Source organism: Myotis brandtii, unplaced genomic scaffold (genome assembly GCF_000412655.1).
Source record: "Myotis brandtii unplaced genomic scaffold, ASM41265v1 scaffold1289, whole genome shotgun sequence".
Classification (NCBI taxonomy): domain Eukaryota; kingdom Metazoa; phylum Chordata; class Mammalia; order Chiroptera; family Vespertilionidae; genus Myotis; species Myotis brandtii.
Window position 1 is genome coordinate 555,911 of NW_005354543.1, and position 25,241 is coordinate 581,151.

Sequence of the window (25,241 nt, forward strand, 5' to 3'; positions counted from 1 at the left end):
CACACACAAAAGATATATACATATTTTCTTCCTTGGGATACATGCCAAAAAGTAGAATGTTGAGCCAAAATCATACTTCTGTTCAGTGCCTGCAATGAGCCTGACCCTGGGGTAAGTGCTGTGCCCTAACAGGTGCTAGGACAGCCATGGGCAAACTCCGGCCCGCGGGCCGGATCCAGCCCGTTTGAAATGAATAAAACTAAAAAAAAAAAAAGACCGTACCCTTTTATGTAATGATGTTTACTTTGAATTTATATTAGTTCACACAAACACTCCGTCCATGCTTTTGTTCCGGCCCTCCGGTCCAGTTTAAGAACCCATTGTGGCCCTCGAGTCAAAAAGTTTGCCCACCCCTGGGCTAGGAGCAGGGCATCATCCCTCACTGTGGGCACTGAGGTCAGGTCATGACCAAAGAGTCCTGATCGCACAGGCTCTAGATGGAGAGATAGAAAGCTTATTTTCTAAGTTAATTAAATGTCTGACCAAATATAGCAGGCTAATGTTTAAGTGGATAATTTTGTATGGCCCAGGAATGATGTTATAAATATCCAAATGGCTCTTGGCAGAAAAAGGTTCCCCACCCCTACTCTGGATGGACTCAGGGTCCAACCCATTGTCCTACCCGTGGCCAAGAGGTATTACAGGGAAAGGGTTCCGGGCAGTCAGCCGAGGGAAAGGCACACAGGACTAATCCTCCCTCCGTCAGAGTCCAACCACATGCAGTTGTCTGTGGGGGAGCTCACAGCCTGGGAGCCAGGGTTTCTATCAGGTGTCAGTCACGTAGGCACCCTCTGCATAGCACAAACAAACATTCCAGGAGCATGAGCCACTGTCCTCAGTGAGGGAATGGCGAGAACCCTGCAAGTCCAGCCAAGGACCAGTCTTGCAAGCAGGCTTAAGGTTAGCAGTTTCAGGCCCGCTGTGCAAGGGATATACACTTTTCAGGATGCTTTCTTCTATTCCTCTCTACTTTGATCTCTCTCTCTCTCTCTCTCTCTCTCTCTCTCTCTCTTTCTCTGTTGATGTCTTATGGTCTGTTTGTCAGTATCTGTGTGTTTGTCTCCATATGTGTGTATATTTATTCATATAGCACATATATGAATATATACACACACTATATTATGTGTATATATTCATATATAGAATTTAAAAAATATATTTTATTGATTTCAGAGAGGAAGAGAGAGGGAGAGAGATGGAAACATCAATGATGAGAGAGAATCATTAAGGCGGCTGCCTCCTGCACACCTCACACTGGGGATCGAGATCACAACCCAGGCATGTGCCCTGACCGGGAATTGAACTGTGACCTCCTGGGTCATAGGTTGAAGCTTAACCACTGAGCCACCATGGCTGGGCTTATATAGAGAAGTTGACAAGGTATTGTACCATCTTGTTTTGGTAACATTATTTTCCTACTGACGGTATATCTGAAATGCTTTTCATATTCTAAGTATTTCAACTTAGCAGGAAGTAACCACTGACCTCGGTGTTCTGCATTGATAGTGTGCATGCGTTTATGGGGTCAGCTTTTCCTGTCCGCCTGCCACGTCCTGACTCATGTCACCCTCTCTGGAGGCCAGAAGAGATTTGAGTTTGGATGATGCAGCCTCTCCTAACCCTGGACAGTGTGACTGGAGGGAGCAGGATGGACTCCAAGTGAGGCTAGGTACCCTCAACACACCCACTCGGGCCCAGATCCCAGTCCCCTCCCCAGAGTTAGCCACATTGGGGGTTTGAGGGCCGCCCTCAGTTTTGGCGCCAACTGCAGGTTTGGGAGTTTCCTGAAACCAGCCTCAGGGTCAGTAATTCAGGACTAGGACGCCCGGCACTCACTGGAAGCTCTCCTCTCAGGGGTGCGGTTTATTACAGGGAAAGAGCACAGAGTAGCATCAGCCAAGGAAGTAGGTGTGTAAGTCCAGGTGTGGGGGGTGTTCACAACCTGAGCTCCGGTGTCCTCGCCCCAAGGGCACTGCCTACCAGGGACTCACCTGGTCCACCAGGGCTTCATCACATAGGCACTACTAATTGACTTGACTATAGAGAAATATAGACCTGATTGATTAGGTCAACTGATACCCCATGACCCAAAACCCCCACCCAAATCACTTGGTCCTTCTAGGATGAGGAGCTCCTACCCTAAGACTGTTGGGTATGGCCAGCCCCACCCTAAGATTGTTGGGTATGACCAGCCCCACCCTAAGATTGTTGGGTATGGCCAGCCCCACCCTAAGATTGTTGGGTATGGTGAGGCCCACCTTAAGATGCAGCATGGCAGCTAGTACCCAAAACAAAAGACCTTCCTATCAAGTCTGATGCAGATTACCTCTCAGAAACTGAGGACAAAGGCCAGGTCTCTCTTTGGTCAAGAACAAGTCCTTAATACTTACCCCTAACAGGGAGCTGGCTGAAGATCCTCCTGCTAAAATGTTTGGGTCTGACTTCAAAGCAAAAAAATAACTAAAAACCCCTCTTTTCTGCCCTGTGCTGCTGGGTGTCCTGGAGTTGGAGGGAGAGCCTGTTTTCCCTCCGATCTTTTCCTGACCGGTGGTGTCTGTGTGCGGGTGCTGGGAAGGAGCTGGCGTCCTTGTGAAGCAAAGATGGAGGAGCAGGAAGGTTGTGTGAAGTCACTCTGGGGACCCAGGTGCACTGACTTCAATGCCTCTTTCTCCTGGCCCAGCTCCGCCTTCTCCAGAGTTGGTCTGCGGTGAAGGAAGCCCTTAGACAACTCATCGGGTCCTGATTCTGAAACTATGGCCCACGTAAGTGTGTATGTCTCTTCCCTCCCCGCAGTGTGCTATTTGGATCCCGTGGTGGTTTTTATTAATTATCCCCAAGCCTCCTGCCCCAGGGAGCCCCATCCAATGACCTGCTTCCAGTCCTCTCCATTCCGTCAATGGTGATGCCGCATAGCCCCTCGCCCACCTCGGGGCCCACGTTCATAGAACGTGGCGCTGATGATTCAGTACCTCCCTTATGCTCAGTGTTTTGTCAGCGGGAACGTTGGGGGAATGGAGGAAGAAAGTCCCTGGGGAGAAAGATTTGCTTCGGGTCCATGGTCTGATTAGTTGGAGATGTTGGACGCTTTTGAGCACAGGAGAACACGGAAATCCTCTGTTCCAGGCAGAAAAGAGGGGATGTGCATATTAGTTGGCCTCGGGATTAGTGTGTGAGGACAGCCCAGGCTCTGAGGCTGTGAGCATCCGACAGGGCAGGGCCTGAGGCCAGGGGACCCGAGAGGCCACTTTTCTTGTTGAACAGACCTCTGTGTGTGTCTGTGTCGTTTGCCACCAGCATCCTTTCAGTCAGGAACAAGGGATGGGGAGTGGCGGGGTGGTCATGGATCAGAGCACCCAGTACAGACGAATAGGTGACCACATGCTCCCAGAACTTCGGACAACCGGAGTTGTTTTGCGCAATCATTATCATTCAGTCTAATCTGTCCGTGTGTTGGAATTTTAAAAATGTTTTCTGTCATTACAAAGCCGTAGGAATGCTGTGAGGCAGGCACGTGGCAGGCTGTGTGTGTGGGAATGGGAGGAAGCCAGGATCGCTCTGTCCTTGCTCCGCAGGCTGCGGTGCCGGATTGCACAGGTGCAGCTGGCTTTTCTCTGCAGTCACATGGAGGGATTCTGCCTGTCACGGCCACGCCCTCACTGTCCCCTCCCATCTCTCAGGCTTTCTGGGAGGCACTGTGTCCACTCTACCCAGAGCGTAGGCCTGCCTCTCCTTTCCTTCGTCTTGAAACTGCCCTTCCGTTTCCTCGGGGACATGTGGTTTGTGTTCTCAGGGTCCCGTGACGTTCTCAGACGTGGCCATCGACTTCTCCCAGGAGGAGTGGGCCTGCCTGGACTCCACGCAGAGGGACCTGTACTGGGACGTGATGTTGGAGAACTACAGCAACTTGGTCTCACTGGGTAAGTTGCCTGAGTCATCTAACTCACACTCTGCTCCCTGGAATGTCAGCCCCTTCCCTTGTGAATTTTAGGGCTGCCTTTCAAGAGACAGCGTTTAGCCCAGCAGGTGTGACTCAGTGGTTGAGTATCGACCCATGAACCAGGAGGTCACGGTTCGATTCCCAGTCAGGGCACATGCCTGGGTTGCGGGCTCGATCCCCAATATGCAGAGGCAACGGGGCAATGATTCTCTCTCATCATTGATCTTTCTCTCTTTCTCTTCCTCTTCCTTTCTGAAATCAGTAAAAAAAAATTTTTTTTTTTAAGAAATGAGTTGAATCTTCTTCCTGTTCCCAGGGAGTGCTTTGAGCCTTGTCGGGTTGGAAGTGACCATCACACACCTTCCTCTCATCATCCACCAGTGATCTTCCCACCTTCGTCTGGCCCTTTCTGTAGTTCCCACTCTCTTCATGAGCAAAGGATTAGTTAGAATTCTGGAATATTTATTTCACAACCATCTTCAAGAAAACCAAGCTTCCTACTGTGTTGTTATGTTTATACCCAAATGGCCCGTGGTTCTTTGGGGTGACGTGATTTCTCTATAGAGGTGGATTGACAAACAGAATTCACATAAAAGCAAACAGCATATTCCATTTCCGACACATTGTGCCCAAAGTGAGGTTGAAAATTACAAATCTGTGACCTTTGAGTTAAACATTAGATGATAATATCTTGTCATTATCTCAGGAAATTTCTTATTTTTCTGTTAGAAAAGTAACAACCATAATATTTATGGCTAATTTTTTAAAAATATATTTTTGTTGATTTCAGAAGGGAAGGGAGAGGGAGAGAGAGAGAGAGAAACATCAACGATGAGAGAGAATCATTGATCGGCTGCCTCCTGCACACCCCCCACTGGGGATCGAGCCCACAATCTGGGCATGTGCCCTTGACTAGAATTGAACCCAGGACGCTTCAGTCCGCAGGCCGACAGGCTATCCACTGAGCCAAACCAGCTAGGGCCTTATGGCTAATATTGTGCTCACTGTATACGAGGTATTGAACTAGGCATTGTGTGTATGTGTTGTATAAATACATTTCATTTCATTCCCACAAGTTTAGGAGATAGACACAGCGATTAAGTGTGATTTGCGGATGAGTATGCTGGGTCCAGAGGACATGGTCAGACAGAGGAGGCAGGAGCAAGAACTGAACGGAAGAATTCTGGCCCAAATCCATGCTGCCAGCTACCACGTTCTACTTGCCACCAGGGAGAAGGCCTTCAGAAGTTTAAAATGAGACCTGTCCCTACCTGTCGGTCCACCTGTTGGTTCTCTAACCCTTTCTCTCTTTTTGAAGTCTCTGTGACTTTGACGTCTAGGTGGTTATAAACTTGATTTTCCTGGGTTGCCCAGGTATGTCATCACCACACGTACAAAGTATGCTCCTTTTCGTCTTTAATTCCCAGATTTCCCCTCTAGTGTCTGGTGCTTACTCGTGTCTGCTCATAGGAAGTAGTAGCTGATAGTCTTCAGGTTTATTCATTAATATTGTGGTACCAGACACGCACATGTTAGCAAGGGTCTAGTTGGTTCATATTTATTCTACTAGAGAAGCTTTTTTAAAATACATACGTATACAGTGTGTGTGTGTGTATTTTTTTTTTATTTTATTTTTTTATTGATTTCAGAGAGGAAGGGAGAGAAACATCGATGATGAGAGAGAATCACTGATTGGCTGCCTCCTGCACGCCCCACACTGGGGATCCAGCCCATAACCCGGGCCTGTGCCCTGACCAGGAATTGAACTGTGACCTCCTGGTTCCTAGGTCGACACTCAACTACTGAGCCACACTGGCCGGGCTTCCTTTTCCTTCTTAACTGGACAACTTGAGGACAAAATCTTATATATCAAACATTTTAAATATCCCATATACTTTGCACACAGGAGAGAGTTCTTTGTTGTTGAAAAGGGGGACATATGGTTTTTAAGAGTAAAAAAAATTGTTTCCTATCACTTATGTTAAGAATTGATAAAAGCCTACACACTGGGTTGGTGAGGCAAGAATTTTCTTTACTTACAGAAGAATGTTCTAACCCATTATTGACTCCCCATAATGAGATTAAATTTTTATGTCACTGACTGCTCATATTTGCCCTGGCGGGTTTGGCTCAGTGGATAGAGCGTCGGCCTGCGGACTGAAGGGTCCCAGTGTAAAGACTGTGGGAAGGCCTTCATCTGTGGCTCGAGCCTGGCTCAGCACAAAAGGATTCACACGGGCGAGAAGCCCTACGAGTGTAAAGACTGTGGGAAGGCCTTCATCTGTGGCTCGAGCCTGGCTCAGCACAAAAGGATTCACACGGGCGAGAAGCCCTACGAGTGTAAAGACTGTGGGAAGGCCTTCATCTGTGGCTCGAGCCTGGCTCAGCACAAAAGGATTCACACGGGCGAGAAGCCCTACGAGTGTAAAGACTGTGGGAAGGCCTTCATCTGTGGCTCGAGCCTGGCTCAGCACAAAAGGATTCACACGGGCGAGAAGCCCTACGAGTGTAAAGACTGTGGGAAGGCCTTCATCTGTGGCTCGAGCCTGGCTCAGCACAAAAGGATTCACACGGGCGAGAAGCCCTACGAGTGTAAAGACTGTGGGAAGGCCTTCATCTGTGGCTCGAGCCTGGCTCAGCACAAAAGGATTCACACGGGCGAGAAGCCCTACGAATGTCAAGAATGCGGGAAGGCCTTTACCCGTGTCAATTACCTTACTCAGCATCAGAAAATTCACACTGGTGAGAAGCCTCATGAATGCAAGGAGTGTGGGAAGGCCTTCCGCTGGGGTTCCAGCCTCGTGAAACACCAGAGAATCCATACGGGGGAGAAGCCATACAAGTGCACGGAATGTGGGAAGGCCTTCAACTGTGGCTATCACCTGACCCAGCACGAGAGAATCCACACTGGCGAGACGCCTTACAAATGTAAGGAGTGTGGGAAGGCCTTTATTTATGGGTCCAGCCTGGTGAAACACGAGCGGATTCATACCGGAGAGAAGCCCTACGAGTGCAAAGAGTGTGGGAAAGCCTTTAGCCACGGCCACCAACTCACACAGCATCAGAGAGTGCACAGCAGTGCGAAGCCCCACGAGTGTCAGGACTGTGGAAAGGCGTGTGGCCACGCACACCATTACAGAGGACACCAGGGGCTCCACGCCGCGGGCAAACCTTTCGAAGACAAAGAATGTTCAGAGGCCTCTAGACAGCACTTGTTTCTTCCACAACACGAGGCAAATTCGTGATACGATTTAACATAAGGAAGTCGTCACCGGCCACTCTTCTTCCAGAATCTCAGGATAGTCCTGTGAGAGGCAGGTTTGGAGACGAGAAGTCACTTTTCCTCCCTGATTACAACATACTCAGTGTAGACAGTTTGTTTACTGGATGGGTTAATGGACGCATAGAAGGTTCCCAGGACCTTTTGATTTCATTTCAGATTCATTCTGGGGAATAACTGCTGATGTAACATACGTGCAATAGCCTTTCCTCGCCACGGCTGTCATCCTCAGCCCCCCCTCACTCACTGTGCCTCGGGGGAAATGACCTTTAACCCCTGTGCAGATCTGTGAAATCAGGACAGCCACGTGATACTGCCCGTGGGCCATTAGACAAGTCTGGTATGTGGAACTCCCTGCAAGTGTATCTGGAATATTGTGCAAACTCAATAAACATTAGCTGCGTTTCTGTCGTCATTACCCTCGGTGTTGCTGTTAGTGAATTATTGCAAGAAGACCCCCTGTGGGGATAACAAGTTTAGAAAAGACTATTAAACTTCTACAAGAAAATACAGTTTTCACAGTCCTGGGCCCATGGTGTTTCTTAGCACATAAAAGGTGCTAAACATAAAATAAGGTTAATAAGTTGCACTTCCTTGCCTGCCGTGCATGGCTCAGTGGTTGAGCATCGACCTATGAACCAGGAGGTTATGGTTCGATTCCCAGTCAGGGCACAGGCCCGGGTTGTGGGCTCGATCCCCAGTGTGGGGCGTGCAGGAGGCAGCTACTCAATGAGTCTCTCATCATTGATGTTTCTCTCCTTCCCTTCCTTTCTGAAATCAATAAAGATATATTTTAAATAAGTAAGTTGAACTTCCTCAAAAGAAACAAAGTTCTGTTCATCAGTGGCACCGTGAGGAAGTGAAAGGCAAGAAGCAGGGTGGGAGAAGATGGTACCTGGACCTGGAAATGTAAAGAATGCCCCACGTCAATAATGAATCGGCCCCGGCGGGTCGCTCAGGTGGTTAGAGCCTCATTCTGACTCGCCCAGGTTGTGGGTTTGATCCCAGGTCAGGGCACATACAGAAAGCAGCCAATGAACACACTGATAGTGGAACTGTTGTAGGCGGCGGGAACGGCCCAGGTGTTCTACTGGTGGGGTCAGACACACCTGGGGTTCAGCAGCCTCGGTTCTTGGGTTCTCGCTAGGAAGGAATTCAGAGCCAAGACCCAAACTGTAGGGGAGAATTTATTTGGTGAATCATAGAGGCAGGAAAGTAATTCCTAGAAGAAATGGGCTGAGGAAACGCGTTATGGGGGTAAAGGAAGGGCCCTTGGAGCTTGGGAGGGGGGAGGGGCGGGGAAAGGGAAGGGGAAGACGCGGGCTCCTGGGTGGGAGAGCACACCACACCGAGTCCTCCAGCTGCAGGGTGTTCCGTGGAGATTTTGGGGGCAGTCCCAGAAGATCGCAATAGACTATTCAGTTTTCCAGGTGTGTCCATTCAGGGTTGTGGCCCCACTGATTGCCTGGCCATCACCCGACAGCGGGTCATTATTCTGTGCAGCTAGTCCTGACCTCGGCCGTGGCTGCCTTTGTTGCTTATCTGCGGGACGGTCCCAGAAGATTGAAATAGACTATTCAGTTTTTCAGGTGTGTCTGTTCTGGGTTGTGGCCATGGGTCATTATTCCATGCAGCTGGTCCTGACCTCGGCCGTGGCTGCCTTTGTTGCTTATCTGGGCCTGGAGCTGAAATACAACTGATGCCTAGATGTCATCTCTAGGGAGGAAAAGTCCGGGGTCCAAACAGTGCGACCAGCAATGACATGCTGGGAGTGAGGTCCCACCCCACAATGTCCTTTGCTAGGCCCTGGGGCATCCCGCCCTGGTGACCTGTTCCTGGCCCGTCTTCCTTGCTGTGCTCATGTCTGTCTAACTGCCTGTTACAGACCAACAGATCAATGTTCCTCTCTCTCTCTCTCATCAAATTTTTTTATTTTTAATAAAAAAGTAATAAATTAAGAGGCGGGGAGGACTTAAATGACTATGGAACAAGAGAAGACCACCAGGTCACCAGTAAGTACGTGAAATTGTGTTCAACTTCCTTTCCCATCCAGGAAATGCAAAGCAAACCGCCACGTCGCTAGACGCTCAGCAGAATGGCTAAAATAGAAATCGCATCCGCTGTCTTTGTTGGATATGCAGACATGGCCTGTTCTGGAAGGAACTGAGCCGGCACACTGTACCCGCCACATCCAAACCGCCACGTCGCTAGACGCTCAGCAGAATGGCTAAAATAGAAATCGCATGAGCCGCTGTCTTTGTTGGATATTCAAACATGGCCTGTTCAGGAAGGAACTGAGCCGGCACACTGTACCCGCCACATCCTGGCGGTCCCGCCACAGGGACCGGAGGCCATGCTGCGGGATGGGAGCAGTCAGACTGAGGCCAGTCAGCCCTACAGCGAGGGGTGATGTTGAGGAAAGAACTAGAACCCGTGGTGGGAACCTGAGAACAAGGGGGTGGGCGCTGTCCTTCCAAACTGCTCCATACAGGTAGGGGGAGTGAGAAGGAATTGGCAAGTTCCTGTCGGGAGAGGGAGGAGGGCCACAGAGGACGGAGTGTGCGGAGGGAGGCGGGATGAGGGAGGCACAGAGATAAGATGAAGCTGTGCAGACAGGCAGTGCCGGGCAGGCCTCTGGACACAGCCCAGCAGCAGGGACACTGCCTGAGTGGACAGGTGACACAAAGAAACGGGGAGTGGCCATCACTCAGGACTCAGGCTAAGGAGCAAACACCCAAGTCAAAGGAGCCTGAGATGGATGGTTGGGTGGGAGAATAAGAGGGGACGGGCCGGCAGAGGTCCCACAGGCGTGGCCTCGGGGGGACCCAGGTCTCACATGAAACTTCCTGTTTGGCTGGTTTTTTTTTCTTATTCTTGCTGATCCTCTCCTTGAGGAGGAGCCTGAGACGGATGGTTGGGTGGGAGAATAAGAGGGGACGGGCTGGCAGAGGTCCCACAGGCGTGGCCTGGGGGGAACCCAGGTCTCACATGAAACTTCCTGTTTGGCTGGGTTTTTTTTTCTTATTCTTGCTGATCCTCTCCTTGAGGATATGTTTCCATTGATTTTTAGAAAGAGTGGAAGGGACAGGGAGACAGAAACATCGATCAGAGAGACACATCCATTGGTTGCCTTCCCATGCGCGCCTGGACCAGGGCTGGGGATGGAGCCTGCGAGGGAGGTACATGCCCTTGACCGGAATCGAACCCAGGACCCTTCAGTCTGCAGGCTGACGCTCTATCCATTGAGCCAAACCAGCTAGGGCCATACTTTCTTCTAAATATTTATATCTTTATTTATTTCGGAGAGGGAGAGGGATAGAAACATCGAGAATCCTGGACCCACTCCCTCCTGCACAGCCTCTACGGAGGACTGAGGCAGCAACCCAGGCATGCGCCCTGACAGGGAACTGAACCACAACCTCCTGGTTCATAGGTTGACGCTCAACCACCGAGTCACAGAGCCCACCTGGCCGGGCTCTGCTTTGTATTTATGTAGAGGCTGCACATAGTAGGTCTTTCCCCCCTTTTTTAGTAAATATTTAGGCTGCAGCTATTCACACTGGTCTGGGCTTGATCACTTGTTATGGGAAGCACGCCACTCTTTTTCCTGAATTGCCCACATTGTAGGTTTGACTGTATTTTGTGGGCAAGCGACTCTGTCCCTTGTGTGAGCTGATAGTTGATCTAGAGCAGCGATTCTCAACCTGTGGGTCGCGACCCCTTTGGGGTCTAACGACCTTTTCACAGGGGTCGCCTAAGACCATCGGAAAACATATAATTACATATTGTTTTTGTGATTAATCACTATGCTTTAATTATGTTCAATTTGTAACAATGAAATTGGGGGTCACCACAACATGAGGAACTATATTAAAGGGTCGCGGCATTAGGAAGGTTGAGAACCACTGATCTAGAGACTGGATTACATCGTGATTCAACGTTTGAAGCGTGTTTTATGGGCAGTGTTCTGCGTGGCCTATTATAGCTCCGTGGTGCTGTTCCCACATCACCTGCTAAGAATTCAAATCGGGTGATGGCCACCTTTCCCATCAAACCATCACCTTAAGTTTCACTCCCCTTTAATGACTGTTTTCTAACCCTGTCGTTTCATCGGGGCTCTGAAGTCTGTCAGTCCTACTCCTTTAAATCCACCTAATGACTCTGCTACTCCCTCTCTTGACCTCATCCCTCCCATGGGTCTATCCTTCATTCTGTGGCAACGTTTTGTTCCCACAGATAATCCTCTGCTTTCTCACCACCTTCAACACCCATAAACCTTAATTTCAAGTTTCTGTTCTGCAGTGACATCACCCTCTCTTGTCTTCCCAGTTTAACTTCTAGCTCCACCCAACTGACACCAGTAACAAGCACCCCATTTCTCACGCCCCTCCCCCTGCCTTTAGCAGTGCTATTTCCCAGAGAAGAACTCTCCACTGGGTTTAACTTGGAATGAGTCTGCAACAGCCCTGGCCAGTGTGACTCGGTTGGCTGGACTGTCGTCTATGGAAAGGTCAGGGATTTGACCGCTGGTCAGGGTGCATACAAGAAGCAAATGATCGATGTTTCCCTCTCACATCAATGTTTCTCTCTTCCTCTCCCTCTCTAATCAACAAAAAAAAGTAGCTGATGTGGTCAGTGGCCAGAGCATCTAGCTGCCCATGCGTCTATTCCTGGTCAAGGGCATACCTATGTTTCAGGTTGGATCCCTGGCCCAGTTCGGGGCAAGTGCAGGAGGCAATCAATTATTTCTCACATCTATGGTTTTTCTCCCCCTCTCCTTCCCTCTCTAGAAACCAATGGGAAAAATATCCTCAGAGAGGATTAACAAAATAAAATAATATGAACTAAAAAAAAAGGGTCTGGGCAGAAACATAAAGAAAATGGTCATTGACACAATGTTATCTGTCAATTATATCTCAATAAAGTTGGGGGAAGTAAAAATGATCATTTATCTCTATCATGAAATTAAAGCCTACCTTGCCCTAATCGGTTTGGCTCAGTGGATAGAGCGTCGGCCTGCGGACTGAAAGGTCCCAGGTTCGATTCTGGTCAAGGGCATGTACCTTGGTTTCGGGCACATCCCCAGTGGGAGGTGTGCAGGAGGCAGCTGATCGATGTTTCTCTCTCATCGATGTTTCTAGCTCTCTATCCCTCTCCCTTCCTCTCTGTAAAAAATCAATAAAATATATTTTTAAAAAATAAAGCCTACCTTGTCCGATATTAATACAGCTACGCCAGATCTATGTATATTTTTAACTGATTTTTAGAGATGATGAACTGGGACAGAAAAACATCAGTTGCCTCCCACACCTGCCCTGACCGGGAATCAAACCCGCCACCTTTTGGTCTACAAGACGACACTTCAACCAACTGAGCCACACCAGCTGGGGCATTATGTTACTGTTTGTATGATCCATTTTTTCTTCTTTTTACTTCCAATCTATTTGTGTCCTAATATATCAAGTGTAACTCTTGACACGAAGAATGTTCCAACTACATGGATGGACCTGGAGGGTATTATGTGAAGTAAAATAAGCCAGACAGAGAAAGACAAACACCTCATGATCTCGCTTATATGTGGAACCTGAAAAACCAAAATAACCAAATGAGCAAAACAGACACTGAGATACAGAGAACAGACTGATAATTGCCAGAGGGGAGTGTGACAGGGCAGTGCTGGGTGCAAAAGGGTGAAGGGATAAGAAGTACAAACTGGTAGCTACAAAGGAGTCACAGGGATTTAAGTACAACACAGGCACATAGTCCATAATATTATAATGAATATTACAGTGTCAGGGGGATCCCTTCATAAATTACATAAGCATCTCACCACGATGCTGTATATCTGAAACGAATATAATACTGAATGTCAACTGTAATTGAGAAAAAACCTTTTTTAATTAAAAATTACCCCCCAAAAGTGCACTGTTGACACCACAGAGTTGAAACAGGCCTTTTCTTCCCACGGGGCGAGCTGTTCTCTCTGGAAGTGGGCACAAGGGAGTCCCCTCTGTGCGGGGAATATCCCATTTCCTCCTCCGGTGGCCGGCGGGTCCCTGTCCGACTTGCGTTGCGAGAGCACATCTCTCGGCCCTGGCACAGTGTGCACTGCCCCCGTGTGTGTCTGCCTTGACAAGTGAACAGTGAGCAGGGCTATGGGTGCGTCCCACCTTCACACTCCACACAGGCTCAGAGGCTCCGTGGAACCGGAAGAGGCTGCAGCGTGAGGAGATGCCAGGCAGCATCCTGCTCCCGTGGTCACGCTAATCCCACTAGAGGCGTGTGTGAGAGCTGGAGGCGGCTGGCTGTGGCTCACTGGTCTCCAAGCTGTGCCGGATCCCGTATCCAAAGTATATGGCGAAGCCTGGGACGGACACGGGACGATGAGAAGGGACAGTGCCCCCTGGGCCTCCTGTTACGGCCCCTGAGACGGCTGGGTGGGAACGGTGGTAGGAAGGAGGTTGGGTTCGGTCCCCCAAGAGGCCACTTACCAATCGCCATCCAGATGCCAAACTGGGCCCAGGTCATAGAGGTCATCTGCATCATCAAGTACATGTTCACAAAGATGCTGACCAGGGGCAGGACAGGCAGGGCGGGGACCTGTGGGCAAAGTCAGGTCATCGCTGAACACCAGACGTTGCAGAGGGACACCCCGCCCCCACCCACGGGTGGGAAGGGAGAGCTCAGTCCTGCTCAGGCCACACCCTCCACGCCCACTCAGAGGGGGAACCCCACCGCATCCTCCTGAGCAGAGTGTGGGTCGGGGAGCGGTCCATTTGTTGTACCCCTCCCCCTGCCTTCCCTGGTCCAGCGAGGTAGGAGAGTTCACTCCCTCCAGGCAGGTAGACTGGGGTCCCCAGGTCACCCACCTTGAAGCTAAGAGGAGCTGGGCTCTGGGGCTGCCTCCAGAGGATGAAAGTGAGCCCCACAATGAGCAGCAGCAGCAGAGCAGTCACTGCTGTGGCCACCGGGTCCCCGGAGACCAGACGGCTGGGCCACCGAGCCAGGACCAGGCTCAGGACGGTCAGCAGGAGAGCTGCCAGGGACGGGTGGAGGAGAACAGGTCAAGGTCAGAAGCCAAAGGTGTCAAGGGCTTGGGTCACATCCCACCCTCAGACTGCCCACCCCAACATGGGCCATCACGCCCTGGCCGGGGTCACTCATGGTTAGAGCGCCAGCCCGAGCACCTCAGGGTCACAGGTTTGGTTCATGGACATGTGCCTGGGTGGCAGGTTCGATCCCTAGTGCGGGAGGCATCCGATCTATGTGTCTCTCCCACATCGATGTTTCTCCCCCCAATCCCACCCCCAGTTCCACTCTCTCTAAAAATCAATGGAGTGGCATCAGGAACAAAAATATGGGCTGTTGCCGAAACCGGTTTGGCTCAGTGGATAGAGCGTCGGCCTGCGGACTGAAAGGTCCCAGGTTCGATTCCGGTCAGGGGCATGTACCTGGGTTGTGGGCACATCCCCAGTAGGAGATGTGCAGGAGGCAGCTGATCGATGTTTCTCTCTCATCGATGTTTCTAGCTCTCTATCTCTCTCCCTTCCTCTCTGTAAAAAATCAATAAAACATATTTAAAAAAAAAAAAAAAAAAAATTAAAAAAAAAAAAAAAAAAAAATATGGGCTGTCACCTGTCCAACAGTCCTCCACAGGCACCCACTCCCGCCTCATCCCGTCACCCTCAGGCACCACCAAAGAGCCAGCCCACTGCTCACCCAGCAGCAAGGCACATTCATAGACGATGTGGCCAGATTGCGGGGTGGGGACGGCGCTCTCGGGGCTCCACAGGCTGCTTAGGAAGCCCGCCATTCCTGCTTCAGGTACAGGTTCCTGGGAACCGGCGTCAAGCCCAGGCTTTATCTCCGTTATTTCCACCTCCGTCTTCTCGTTCTGGCTTAAATGCTGGTCTGGCTGGTACCTGGATGAGAGACACGCCTGCAACCTTCACACCGCCTCTCCCCGCCCAACATCACACGGCCCCTTCCCCAGCCGAGTGGAGCGGCACCCTGAGGAGGCCGCATGAAGGCAATAGAGGAGCCGCCCCCCGATAAGGAGCCTCGGTTCAAGCCCTGGCCCGGGGGGCTCAGCTGGGGGGGCATCCTCCAGTGCATCTAAGGTCCCAGGTTCCATGCGTGGTCAGGGCACATGCCCAGCTGAGGGTTCGTCCCCATTTGGAGTGTATATGGAAGGCAACCACGATGCCTCTCTGTCTCTGTCTCTCTCTTCCCTCACGGTTGAGCGTTGATGACCTAAGAACCAGGAGGTCCCAGTTTCATTCTCAGTCAGGGCACATGCCCGGGTTGTGGGCTTGATCCCCAGTGAGGGGCTGTGCAGGAGGCAACTGATCAGAGATTCTCTCTCTCATTGATGTTTCTGACTCTCCCTCCCCTCCCTTCCTCTCTGAAATCAATTTTTTGTAAAGTATATTTTATTGATTTTTTACAGAGAGCAAGGAAGAGGGATAGAGAGTTAGAAACATCGATGAGAGAGAAACATCCATCAGCTGCCTCCTGCACGCCCCCTACTGGGGATGTGCCCACAACCAAGGTACATGCCCTTGACCGGAATCGAACCTGGGACCCTTCAGTCCGCAGGCCGACGCTCTATCCACTGAGCCAAACCGGTTAGGGCTGAAATCAATTTTAAAATAAACTTAGCGGGGCCTCACCTGAGAACCAGCACGGAAAAGGCCACCAGGGAGTACGCCAGCAGGGTCCCGATGGACATGAGGTCCACGAGGTTGTTGATCTCGAAGAAGAAGGCCATGAGCGCTGCAAGGAGGGCGCAGACACCGTGGGGAGCGGGTGAGGACCCACCGGGGACATCCCAGCGGAGGGAATTGGATGGCAATGGGGTGGGTTTGGCTTATTCACCTGCAAGAGTTCCAGATACTACGGTGGCTGCGATGGGGGTGTGTGTTCGGGGGTGGACCCGGGCAAGTGCCCGGAACAGGAGTCCGTCCTCTGCCATGGCCAAGATCACCCGCGGCATGGGGAACATGGCGCCCAGGAGGCTGGCGGAGGGAAGGGAAACGTGTGAGCGTGATCGCCAGCGGGCAGGCTGGGCTTCCCAGGCCTGGCCCACACTTCGTTGTTGTTCATCCTCACCTGGGGATATTTTTCCATTGATTTTTAGAGAGAGTTGTAGGGAGGGGGAGAGACACAGAGAGAAACATCAATGTGAGAGAGGCACATCCATTGATCGCCTCCCGCCCCTGCCCTGAACCAGACTGGGGATCAAACCTGCAACCAAGGTACATGCCCTGGGCCAGAATTGAACCCGGGAGCCTTCAGTCCACAGGCCGACGTCCTAGCCACTGAGCCAAGCCTGCTAGGGCGTCTACACGGCTCAAGGCGTGTCTCCCCTCGTCTCTCCACCCAAGGCTGGGGCAGCTGGGGATGGGAGCTGACGGGGAGGCAGCTGATGGTACTGACCTGGACGAAAGGGCACACAGGGTCCCCACAGCCACCACGTATCTGGCCCAGGGCCAGCCCGCGTGGAGGAAGGCCTCTGGCAGGGGGCTGTCGGAGTTGATCTGGTAGTAGGGCACCATGAGGGTGAGCGCCGCCGAGACCCCAAAGTACGCCAAGAAGCAGATGAAGAGCGAGATCACGGTGCCCACGGGGATGGCCCGCTGAGGGTTGCGGGCTTCTTCCCCTGCGCGGTGGGAGGGGTGTCGGGTCAGGGACACACACCGAGGGGGAGGCACAAAACCCTCTTCCTTCTGAAACTCCCCGGGAGCCGGGCCAACCTTCCACCAACCCTGTGCCCAAGGGCGGCCCACACCCCCCATGGGGAGCCTGACCGTTACCTGCAGTGGCGATGCAGTCAAAACCAACAAATGCATAGAAGCACGTGGCTGCTCCGCGGAGAACCCCCTCAAAGCCAAAAGGCACAAACCCCCCGGAGCCCAGAGGGCCCAGGCTGCGGTGAGAGAAGGGATGAGGAAGAAGAGGGGTGAGCAGGTCAGTCATCTCTACGGGACCACAGCCCCGGTCCATTCCCCCACCGCCCAGCTCTGCTTCCCACCACATTCCCAGCTCTGCACTCCACACACGTCTGTGGCCAAGAGTGCCCTCACACCAGGCCGGTGTGGCTCAGTGGTTGAGCATCGACCTATGAACCAGGAGGTCAAGGTTCAGTTCCAAGTCAGGGCACATGCCCGGGTTGTGGGCTCGATCCCCAGTGTGGGGCGTGCAGGAGGCAGCCGATTATTGATTCTCTCTCATCATTGATGTTTCTCTCTCCCTCTCCCTTCCTTTCTACAATCATCAATAAAAAATATATTTAAGAACAAAAATTGCCCTCCTGACCTCAAGGTGCCATTGGACTCAGATTTGGTCAACTCGTAGTCCTGCTCCGTGAGCTGCCAGCGGTGCAGACGTGCATTAATGAAGCCAGAGAGGATGATGAAGCCGAGAACCAAGAGGTTCATGCCCGTGAATATCTTGGTAACCAGGGCCGACTCGCGAACTCCCAGGACCAGGACACCTGTGGGAGGATGGAACAGAAAACTAGACAGAAAGCCAAAGAGTGGTGACCGGGGGCGGGGCGGGGACTGCTGAATGGGTGCAGGGTTTCCTCTGGAGGCGATGAAAATGTGCTGGAACTAGAAGAAGGTGGTTGCACAATATTTGGAATGTACGTAGGGGTCGTACATGTTAAAATGGTGGGTTTCACCCCAGCCGGTTGGGCTCAGTGGATAGAGTGTGGGCCCTTGGACTGAGGGGTCCCAGATCCCATTGCAGTCAAGGGCTTGTACCTCGGTTGCAGGCTGGCCCCCTGGCCCCAGTCAAGGCAGGAGTGTGAGGCAACCCATCTTTGTGTCTCTCTCACATCATTGGTGTTTCTTTTACTCAGTCTCTCCCACTCTCTCTAAAAATCAATGGAAAAATATCCTTGGATGAGGATTAACAAAAAATAAAAATGAAAAAAATTGATGGTTGATTTCTTTTTAAAAAAAATATATTTTATTGATTTTTTACAGAGAGGAAGGGAGAGAGAGAGTCAGAAACATCGATGAGAGAGAAACATCGATCAGCTGCCTCCTGCACACCTCCCACTGGGGATGTGCCCACAACCAAGGTACATGCTCTTGACCGGAATCGAACCCGGGACCCTTCAGTCCGCAGGCTGACGCTCTATCCACTGAGCCAAACCGGTTACGGCAATGGTTGATTTCTTTTAAGAACTTTATTGGTTTTGGAAAGAGGGAGGGGAAGAGAGAGAGAGAGAGAGAAGAGAAAACACACTGATAGGCTGCCTCCTGTATGTGCCCCAACCTGAATTGAATGTTGGGATCAAACCAGCCACCTAGGTATGTGCCCTGACCTGGAATCCACCTGCCACCTTTCGGTGCACGGAATGACACCCAAGGAAGGTCACACACCAGGGCTGAAATGGCTGATTTTCTTTTTTTTCCAATTCTCACCCGAGGATATTTTCCCATTGATTTTAGGGAGATTGGAAGAGAGAGGGAAAGACAGAAACATCCATGTGATAGAAACACATCGATTGGTTGCCTCCGACCAGGGCCTGGACCCAAGGGACCTGTAACCAAGGTACGTGCCCTTGACCAGAATCAAACCCAGAGGCCGATTTGGTCCGTAGGCCAATGCACTATCCACTGAGCCAAACCGGCTAGGGCAGTGGTCGGCAAACTGCGGCTCGTGAGCCACATGTGGCTCTTTGGCCCCTTGAGTGTGGCTCTTCCTAAGCCTTAGGAGTACCCTCATTAAGTTAATAACAATGTACCTACCTATATAGTTTAAGTTTAAAAAATTTGGCTCTCAAAAGAAATTTCAATCGTTGTACTGTTGATATTTGGCTCTGTTGACTAATGAGTTTGCCGACCACTGGGCTAGGGCATAGGGCTAATTTTTTATCATGGTAACCAACTCATAGTATAAACAGGTATGAAATCACCACCTTAAACTTACACAATGTTATAAGTCAATTCTATCTCAATAAAGCTGTGGGGAAATCTATATATATAAAAGCCTAATATGCAAATTGTCTTCACGGGAGTTCGACTGGCAGACCGACTGCTCGCTATGACATGAGCTGACCATCAGGGGGCAGCGTGGAAAGAAGAAAGGCCCCGGCCAGCAGCAAGGAAAGGAAGGCCCCGGCCGGCAGGTGGAAGGCCCCAATCGATCCTGATTGCTGGCCAGGTTTAGGAGACCTACCCGTGCACTGGGCCTCTAGTAATAAAATAAAATGGTTCATTTTCCATTATGGGAATGTCACCTCCATTTCTGTTTTAATGATACCAAATAATTTTTTTTTAAAGCTTTAGTCTTGCCGAAGCCGGTTTGGCTCAGTGGATAGAGCGTCGGCCTGCGGACTGAAAGGTCCCAGGTTCGATTCCGGTCAAGGGCATGTACCTGGGTTTCGGGCACATCCCCAATAGGAGATGTGCAGGAGGCAGCTGATTGATGTTCTCTCATTGATGTTTCTAACTCTCTATCTCTCTCCCTTCCTCTCTGTAAAAAATCAATAAAATACATTTAATAAAAAAAAATAAAAAAGCCTTCACATTTTAGCACATAAGAGTCTGTCACTGCCCTAGCCGGTTTGGCTCAGTAGATAGAGCGTCAGCCTAAGGACTGAAGGGTCCTGGGTTCGATTCTGGTCAAGGGCACATGTGCAGGTTGTGGGCTTCATCCCCAGTGTGGGGAGTAGATCATGAGGATCGCTCAATATCTTAGGATGATCTTTTTTTTCATATTTATTGTTGAAAGTATTACCTATGCCCCCTTTTCCCCCCATTAATCCCTTATAGCCCCCCCCAAGACTTTCATCACCCTATTGTCTGTGTCCATGGGTTACACATATATGCATACAAAGTCTTGGGTTGATCTCTTCCCATGCACACTCACTTTCCCTCTGAGATTCTAGTCTGTTAATTTTTTTTTTTTAATGAAATCCTACAGCCCTGGCCAGTTTGGCTCAGTGGATAGAGCATCCGCCTGTGGACTGAGGGATCCCGGGTTCGATTCCAGTCGGGGGCACATGCCTGGGTGGTGGGCTTGATTCCCAGTAGGAGGCGTGTGGGAGGCAGCCAATCAGTGATTCCCTCTCATCATTGATGTTTCTCTCCCTTCCTCTCTGAAATCAATAAAAATATATTTGAAAAATAAAAGGTCCAGCTCAAAATGAGTTCCCAGGGTGGGAACAATGTCTACATCTTGCCTTCCTGTTTCTCCCACGGAAAATCCCCTTCTCTGGCCTCACATCTCCCCACCCCTTTGCCGCAGCCAAGCCTTCCCCACCCCGCCGCTCCCCCTCCATGCCCCGCTCATCCCATCCCGTCTCTGGCCCCGCCTCACCCGTGAGCAGCAGCACCAGGCCCAGCGAGAAGAAGTCCAGGTAGCTGGCCAGGAAGGGCACACGCAGAGGCACGCTCTCCTGCAGCGCCCGAGACATGTGGTGCCCGGTCAGGCTGTCGATGGCGGTGCTCCAGGCCCTGGCCACACTGGCGCTGCCTGCAGCCAGAAGGAGGCACATTCATTCACAGAAGGGCTCAGGTTTTGGGGGAAAACAAACATACAAAAGAGTCACCTCAAAGAGGTTCCTTTCTGCTTCCCCCGCCCCTTTTTAAAAAATATTTTTGAGCCCTGACCGGTTTGGCTCAATGGATAGAGCGTCGGCCTGTGGACTCAAGGGTCCCAGGTTCGATTCCGGTCAAGGGCACGTACCTTGGTTGCGGGCACATACCCAGTAGGGAGTGTGCAGGAGGCATCTGATCGATGTTTCTCTCTCATCGATGTTTCTAACTCTCTATCTCTCTCCCTTCCTCTCTGTAAAAAATCAATAAAATATATTTTTTTAAAAAAACATTTTTTAATTTGTTATTTTAGAGTGAGGAAGAGAGAGGGAGAGGAAGAGAGAGAAACCTCAAACCAGCAACCTTGGAGGATGAGAACAACTCTCTAATCAACTGAGCGACCCTTTAATACAGTTCCTCATGTTGTGGTGACCCCCAATTTCATTGTTACAAATTGAACATAATTAAAGCATAGTGATTAATCACAAAAACAATATGTAACTATATGGGTGTTTTCCGATGGTCTTAGGCGACCCCTGTGAAAGGGTCGTTCGACCCCCAAAGGGGTCGCGACCCACAGGTTGAGAACCGCTGTTCTAGAATATATTTTGTTGATTTTACAGAGGGGAAGGGAGAGGGGTAGAGAGTGAGAAACATTGATGAGAGAGAAGCATCCATCAGCTGCCTCCTGCCCGCCCCCTACTGGGGATGGAGCCTGCAACCGAGGTACATGCCCTCGGCCAGAATCCAACCCGGGACCCTTCAGTCCGCAAGCCGACGGCTAGGCCTAGGGCAACAGTGTGGGGGTTTTCCTCACAGTTACCCACTTCCCCTCGAAGCTGGACCCCCAAGTGTTCATGAAGGAGGATGAAGACCCCACCCCCCTCCTGTTGTCCTGATGGAAGTTTGTTGTCCCCCCAGCGGCCCTGCCGTCTCACCGATGACGTAGGAGAGTATGAGGTTCCACCCGGTGACGAAGGCGCACAGCTGTCCCACGGTGACGTAGCTGTACAGATAGGCAGACCCGGAGCAGGGCACCCGCGCCCCGAACTCCGCGTAGCACAGCCCAGACAGCACGGACGTCACGGCGGCCACCAAGAAGCAGAGGACGATGGCCGGCCCCGCCTTGTCCCTGGCCACCTCCCCGGCCAGGACGTACACTCCCGCCCCCAGGGTGCTGCCCACCCCGAGGGCCACCAGGTCCAGGGTGCTCAGGCACCGGGCCAGGCCGCCGCCAGACCCCTCCCTCCACTCCAGGGGCCGCCTGCGCACCAGCTTCTCGCAAAACCGGCCCAGGTGTCCACACAGCATCTTGGGTGGAGCGGAGCCAGAGGCACAGATCTGCAGGGAAAGCAAGACAGGAAGCCATCAGGAATGTCCGCCCAGCCTGGCCGGCCGTGTGGCTCAGTGGTCAGAGCCTCAGCCTGCGGACCGATGGGTCTCGGGTTCAATTCCCGGTCAAGGGCACCTACCTTGCTTACAGGGTCAATCCCTGGCCCAGAAGGCGACCAATCCATGTATCTCTCTGACACGGATGTTTCTCTCTCTCTCTTTCCCTCCCTTCTCTCCCTTCCACCTTTTCCCTACAAATCAATGGAAGAAAATATCCTTCGGTGAGAATTAAAAAAAAATAAAAAATAAAAATGTAACATAAAATAAAATAAAATAAAATGAGAATGTCCCCCTAGCCTGGCTGGTGTGGCTCCACTGGCTAGAGCGCCTCCGCTGCCCCATGCTGCACAGACCTCGCTCTGTCCTCCCTTCCTTTACAAAACAGGGAATTCTTCCTATTATCATGGTGTCCTCCCTGTGCTCGCCTCGGCGATAAGAGAGCTCACAGGCGAAGGTATCTCTGCCTAGGACCCTGAAACTTGATGGCTTTCTGGGGGGTTTTGGGTTGTATTTTGTTTTTTTTCCTGTTTTTTTTTTCTTTCATATCGATCTTTTCTATTTTTATTTATTTATTTATTTTGTTAATCCTCACCCAAGGATACTTTTTCCCATTGATTTTTAGAGAGAGCGGAAGGGAGGGGGAGAGACAGAAAAACATTGATGTGAACCCTGGTGGGGCCACTTTACTAGAGGCAATCAGTGGATGTCTCACTCCTCTCTCTCCCTGTCCCATCCTCTCTCTCTAAAATAAACATATCGCCCTGGCCGGTTTGGCTCACTGGATAGAATATCAGCCTGGGGACTGAAGAGTCCCGGGTTCGATTCCGGTCAAGGGCATGTACCTTGGTTGCAGGCACATCTCCAGTAGGGGGTGTGCAACGAGGCAGCTGATCGATGTTTCTCTCTCATTGATGTTTCTAACTCTCTATCCCTCTCCCTTCCTCTCTGTAAAAAATCAATAAAATATATTTAAAAAAAAAAATAAAATAAACATATCGCCTGGCCGGCCAGCGTGGCACAGTGGTTGAGAGTCGACCTGTGAACCAGGAGGTCATGGTTTGATTCCCGGTCAGGGCACATGCCCAGGTTGAGGGCTGGATCCCCAGTGCTGGGGCCTGCAGGAGGCAGCGGATCAATGATTCTCTCCCACCATGGATGTTTCTACCTCTCTCTCCCTCTCCCTTCCTCTTTGGAATCAATAAAAACACATATTTTTTTAAAAAGTAAACGAAAGAAAAAGTAAAAAATAATTAAAAACGTATATTTAATATGTAAATAAAATAAACATATCCTCAGAGTAGGATTTAAACAAAAAAAAAAACTATTTAAAAAAATAAATAGCGCTAGCTGGTTGCTCAGGGGTTAGAGCATCCCATCGGTACATGGACTGAAGGGTCCCGGGTTTGGTTCGGGCCCAGAGCACGCACCTCGGTTGCAGGCTCATCCCAAGCCCTGGTCCAGGCACGTGCACATGCGGGAGGCAACCAATGTATCTAAGATCGACATTTTTTTTCTCACTCTACCTCTCTCTTCCCCTCTCTCTAAAAAATCTGTGTGTGTGGGGGAAGATATCCTCAGGTGGGGACTCCTAACAGAAATAAAAATTAAAAACCAAAAAACACCAGCCTCAGAGCCCAAGGACACGCATCCAGAACCTCCCCCGCCTCCACCCCCACCCCTTCTCTCTCACACACACACACAGCTCCCGCTCCGGCTTTCATCAGGAAAATGGGTCTTTTCCAGCCTGGAAATGGAGCCGGGCTGAGCACCCAGCTGCAGGCCGGATCGCCCAGGCCTCGGGGGATGTCTGAACCCTCGCGCCCTGTCTCCTGCCACTTACCGGCCTGACTGCAGACGGTGAGAGCAGACGCCGCTCTGGGGTCGCACACTCAGCCTGTGAGTTTGAGTGAAACCCTGAGAGCAAGGGCTGATGAAATCTCTCAACTCTGAGCTGGAAACGCCTAAAAGCCCACCTCCCCCTGGCTGGGCAGGGCGTCGTCCGAGGTGGGGCGGGGGCGGGCAGGAGCCTCCAGGGAAGGAGGCTGTTGTGTTTGCCCTCAAGGTGTAATGAACGCCCCAGGGCTTAGGAACAATAGTAAATTACAGTTAAATTAGGTCATCAAGTCTCTGGCTCTGTTGCAAGACCACAGCTCCCTCTTAACATTTTTTTACTGCCAAAAAAGAGCAGGTCAGGGTTTAGCCAGGGGTGACGGGTTCCAGAAACTGAAGTATGGTAGCAATCATCTCAGGTAGAAACAGTAGTTTAACTCTAGCCCTGCTGTTTGTCTTAACAATAGAAGAGTTATTTTGATTTTCTGAATTATATAAATCATCCCATTCGATTGAATGCCTTATTGATTGTAACGTGACTATCCCATTGACTGTGATCTTACTGGTTTTAGAAAGCAAATTCCTCTGTACCTGAGAACCAGGACAGCACAATTATCCCAAGACCCGAGGGTTCCAGATAATGATTCCCTGTCAACTCAGTGGTCCCAAGACCCGAGGGCTCTAGATAATGTGTTTCTGTCAACCCAGTGGTCCAAAGACCAAAAACTACAATTAATCTTTGTAGATAACTGATCGGCTCAATCTCGCTTCTGTAACTGCTTTGTGCAAACCAGGGTCCTCATTCCAAACCCTGGGATGTAATCAATACCTTTGTGATTTTGCCTATATAAATCTGGTGTTGTGGCCATCTTATCACTTCGAGATTTGGGAGAGCGAAATGCCCCCTCGGAGTCCCGGATTGCAATAAATGTGACTCTTTAATTCGACTTCTTCTTTTTTTTTTAAATTAATAAATCTTTATTGTTCAGATTATTACAGATGTTCCTCTTTTCCCCCCCATATCTCCCCTCCACCTGGTTCCCATCCCACCCCATGCCCTTATCCCCTGCCACTGTCCTCATCCATTGGTGTAAGATTTTTGTCCAGTCTCTTCCCATACCCCCCACACCCCCTTCCCCCCAAGAATTGTCAGTCCACTCCCTTTCTATGCCCCTGCTTCTATTATATTCACCAGTTTATTCTGACTTAATTTTTAGGTTCACTTGTTGATAGGTATTTATTTGTTGTC

The 25,241-nt window shown here is 50.7% G+C and overlaps 2 protein-coding genes across 2 annotated transcripts in view; one reads left to right on the plus strand and one right to left on the minus strand.

The window, feature by feature from the left end:
* The window catches only part of LOC102248885 (zinc finger protein 331-like), a 16,248-nt gene extending 8,608 nt beyond the window's left edge, over positions 1–7,640 (plus strand). The window contains exons 3-5 of the mRNA XM_014534323.1: positions 2,681–2,762; positions 3,791–3,986; positions 6,101–7,640. Coding sequence (XP_014389809.1) covers positions 2,754–2,762; positions 3,791–3,986; positions 6,101–7,182 — 1,287 coding nt within the window. The 5' untranslated portion in view covers positions 2,681–2,753 and the 3' untranslated portion in view covers positions 7,183–7,640. The remainder of the gene's footprint in view (positions 1–2,680; positions 2,763–3,790; positions 3,987–6,100) is intronic.
* A 5,849-nt stretch (positions 7,641–13,489) lies between these two features.
* On the minus strand, positions 13,490–22,081 carry LOC102254638 (cationic amino acid transporter 3). Its single transcript, XM_005859659.1, has 11 exons — positions 21,709–22,081; positions 20,553–20,708; positions 17,535–17,712; positions 17,033–17,145; positions 16,656–16,878; positions 16,095–16,234; positions 15,890–15,992; positions 14,937–15,139; positions 14,087–14,253; positions 13,709–13,817; positions 13,490–13,581 (listed from the first exon to the last, which is right to left on the minus strand). Exons 1-11 carry the CDS (start codon positions 22,079–22,081, stop codon positions 13,490–13,492), a joined length of 1,857 nt encoding a protein of 618 aa, XP_005859721.1.
* Positions 22,082–25,241: the final 3,160 nt, after the last annotated feature.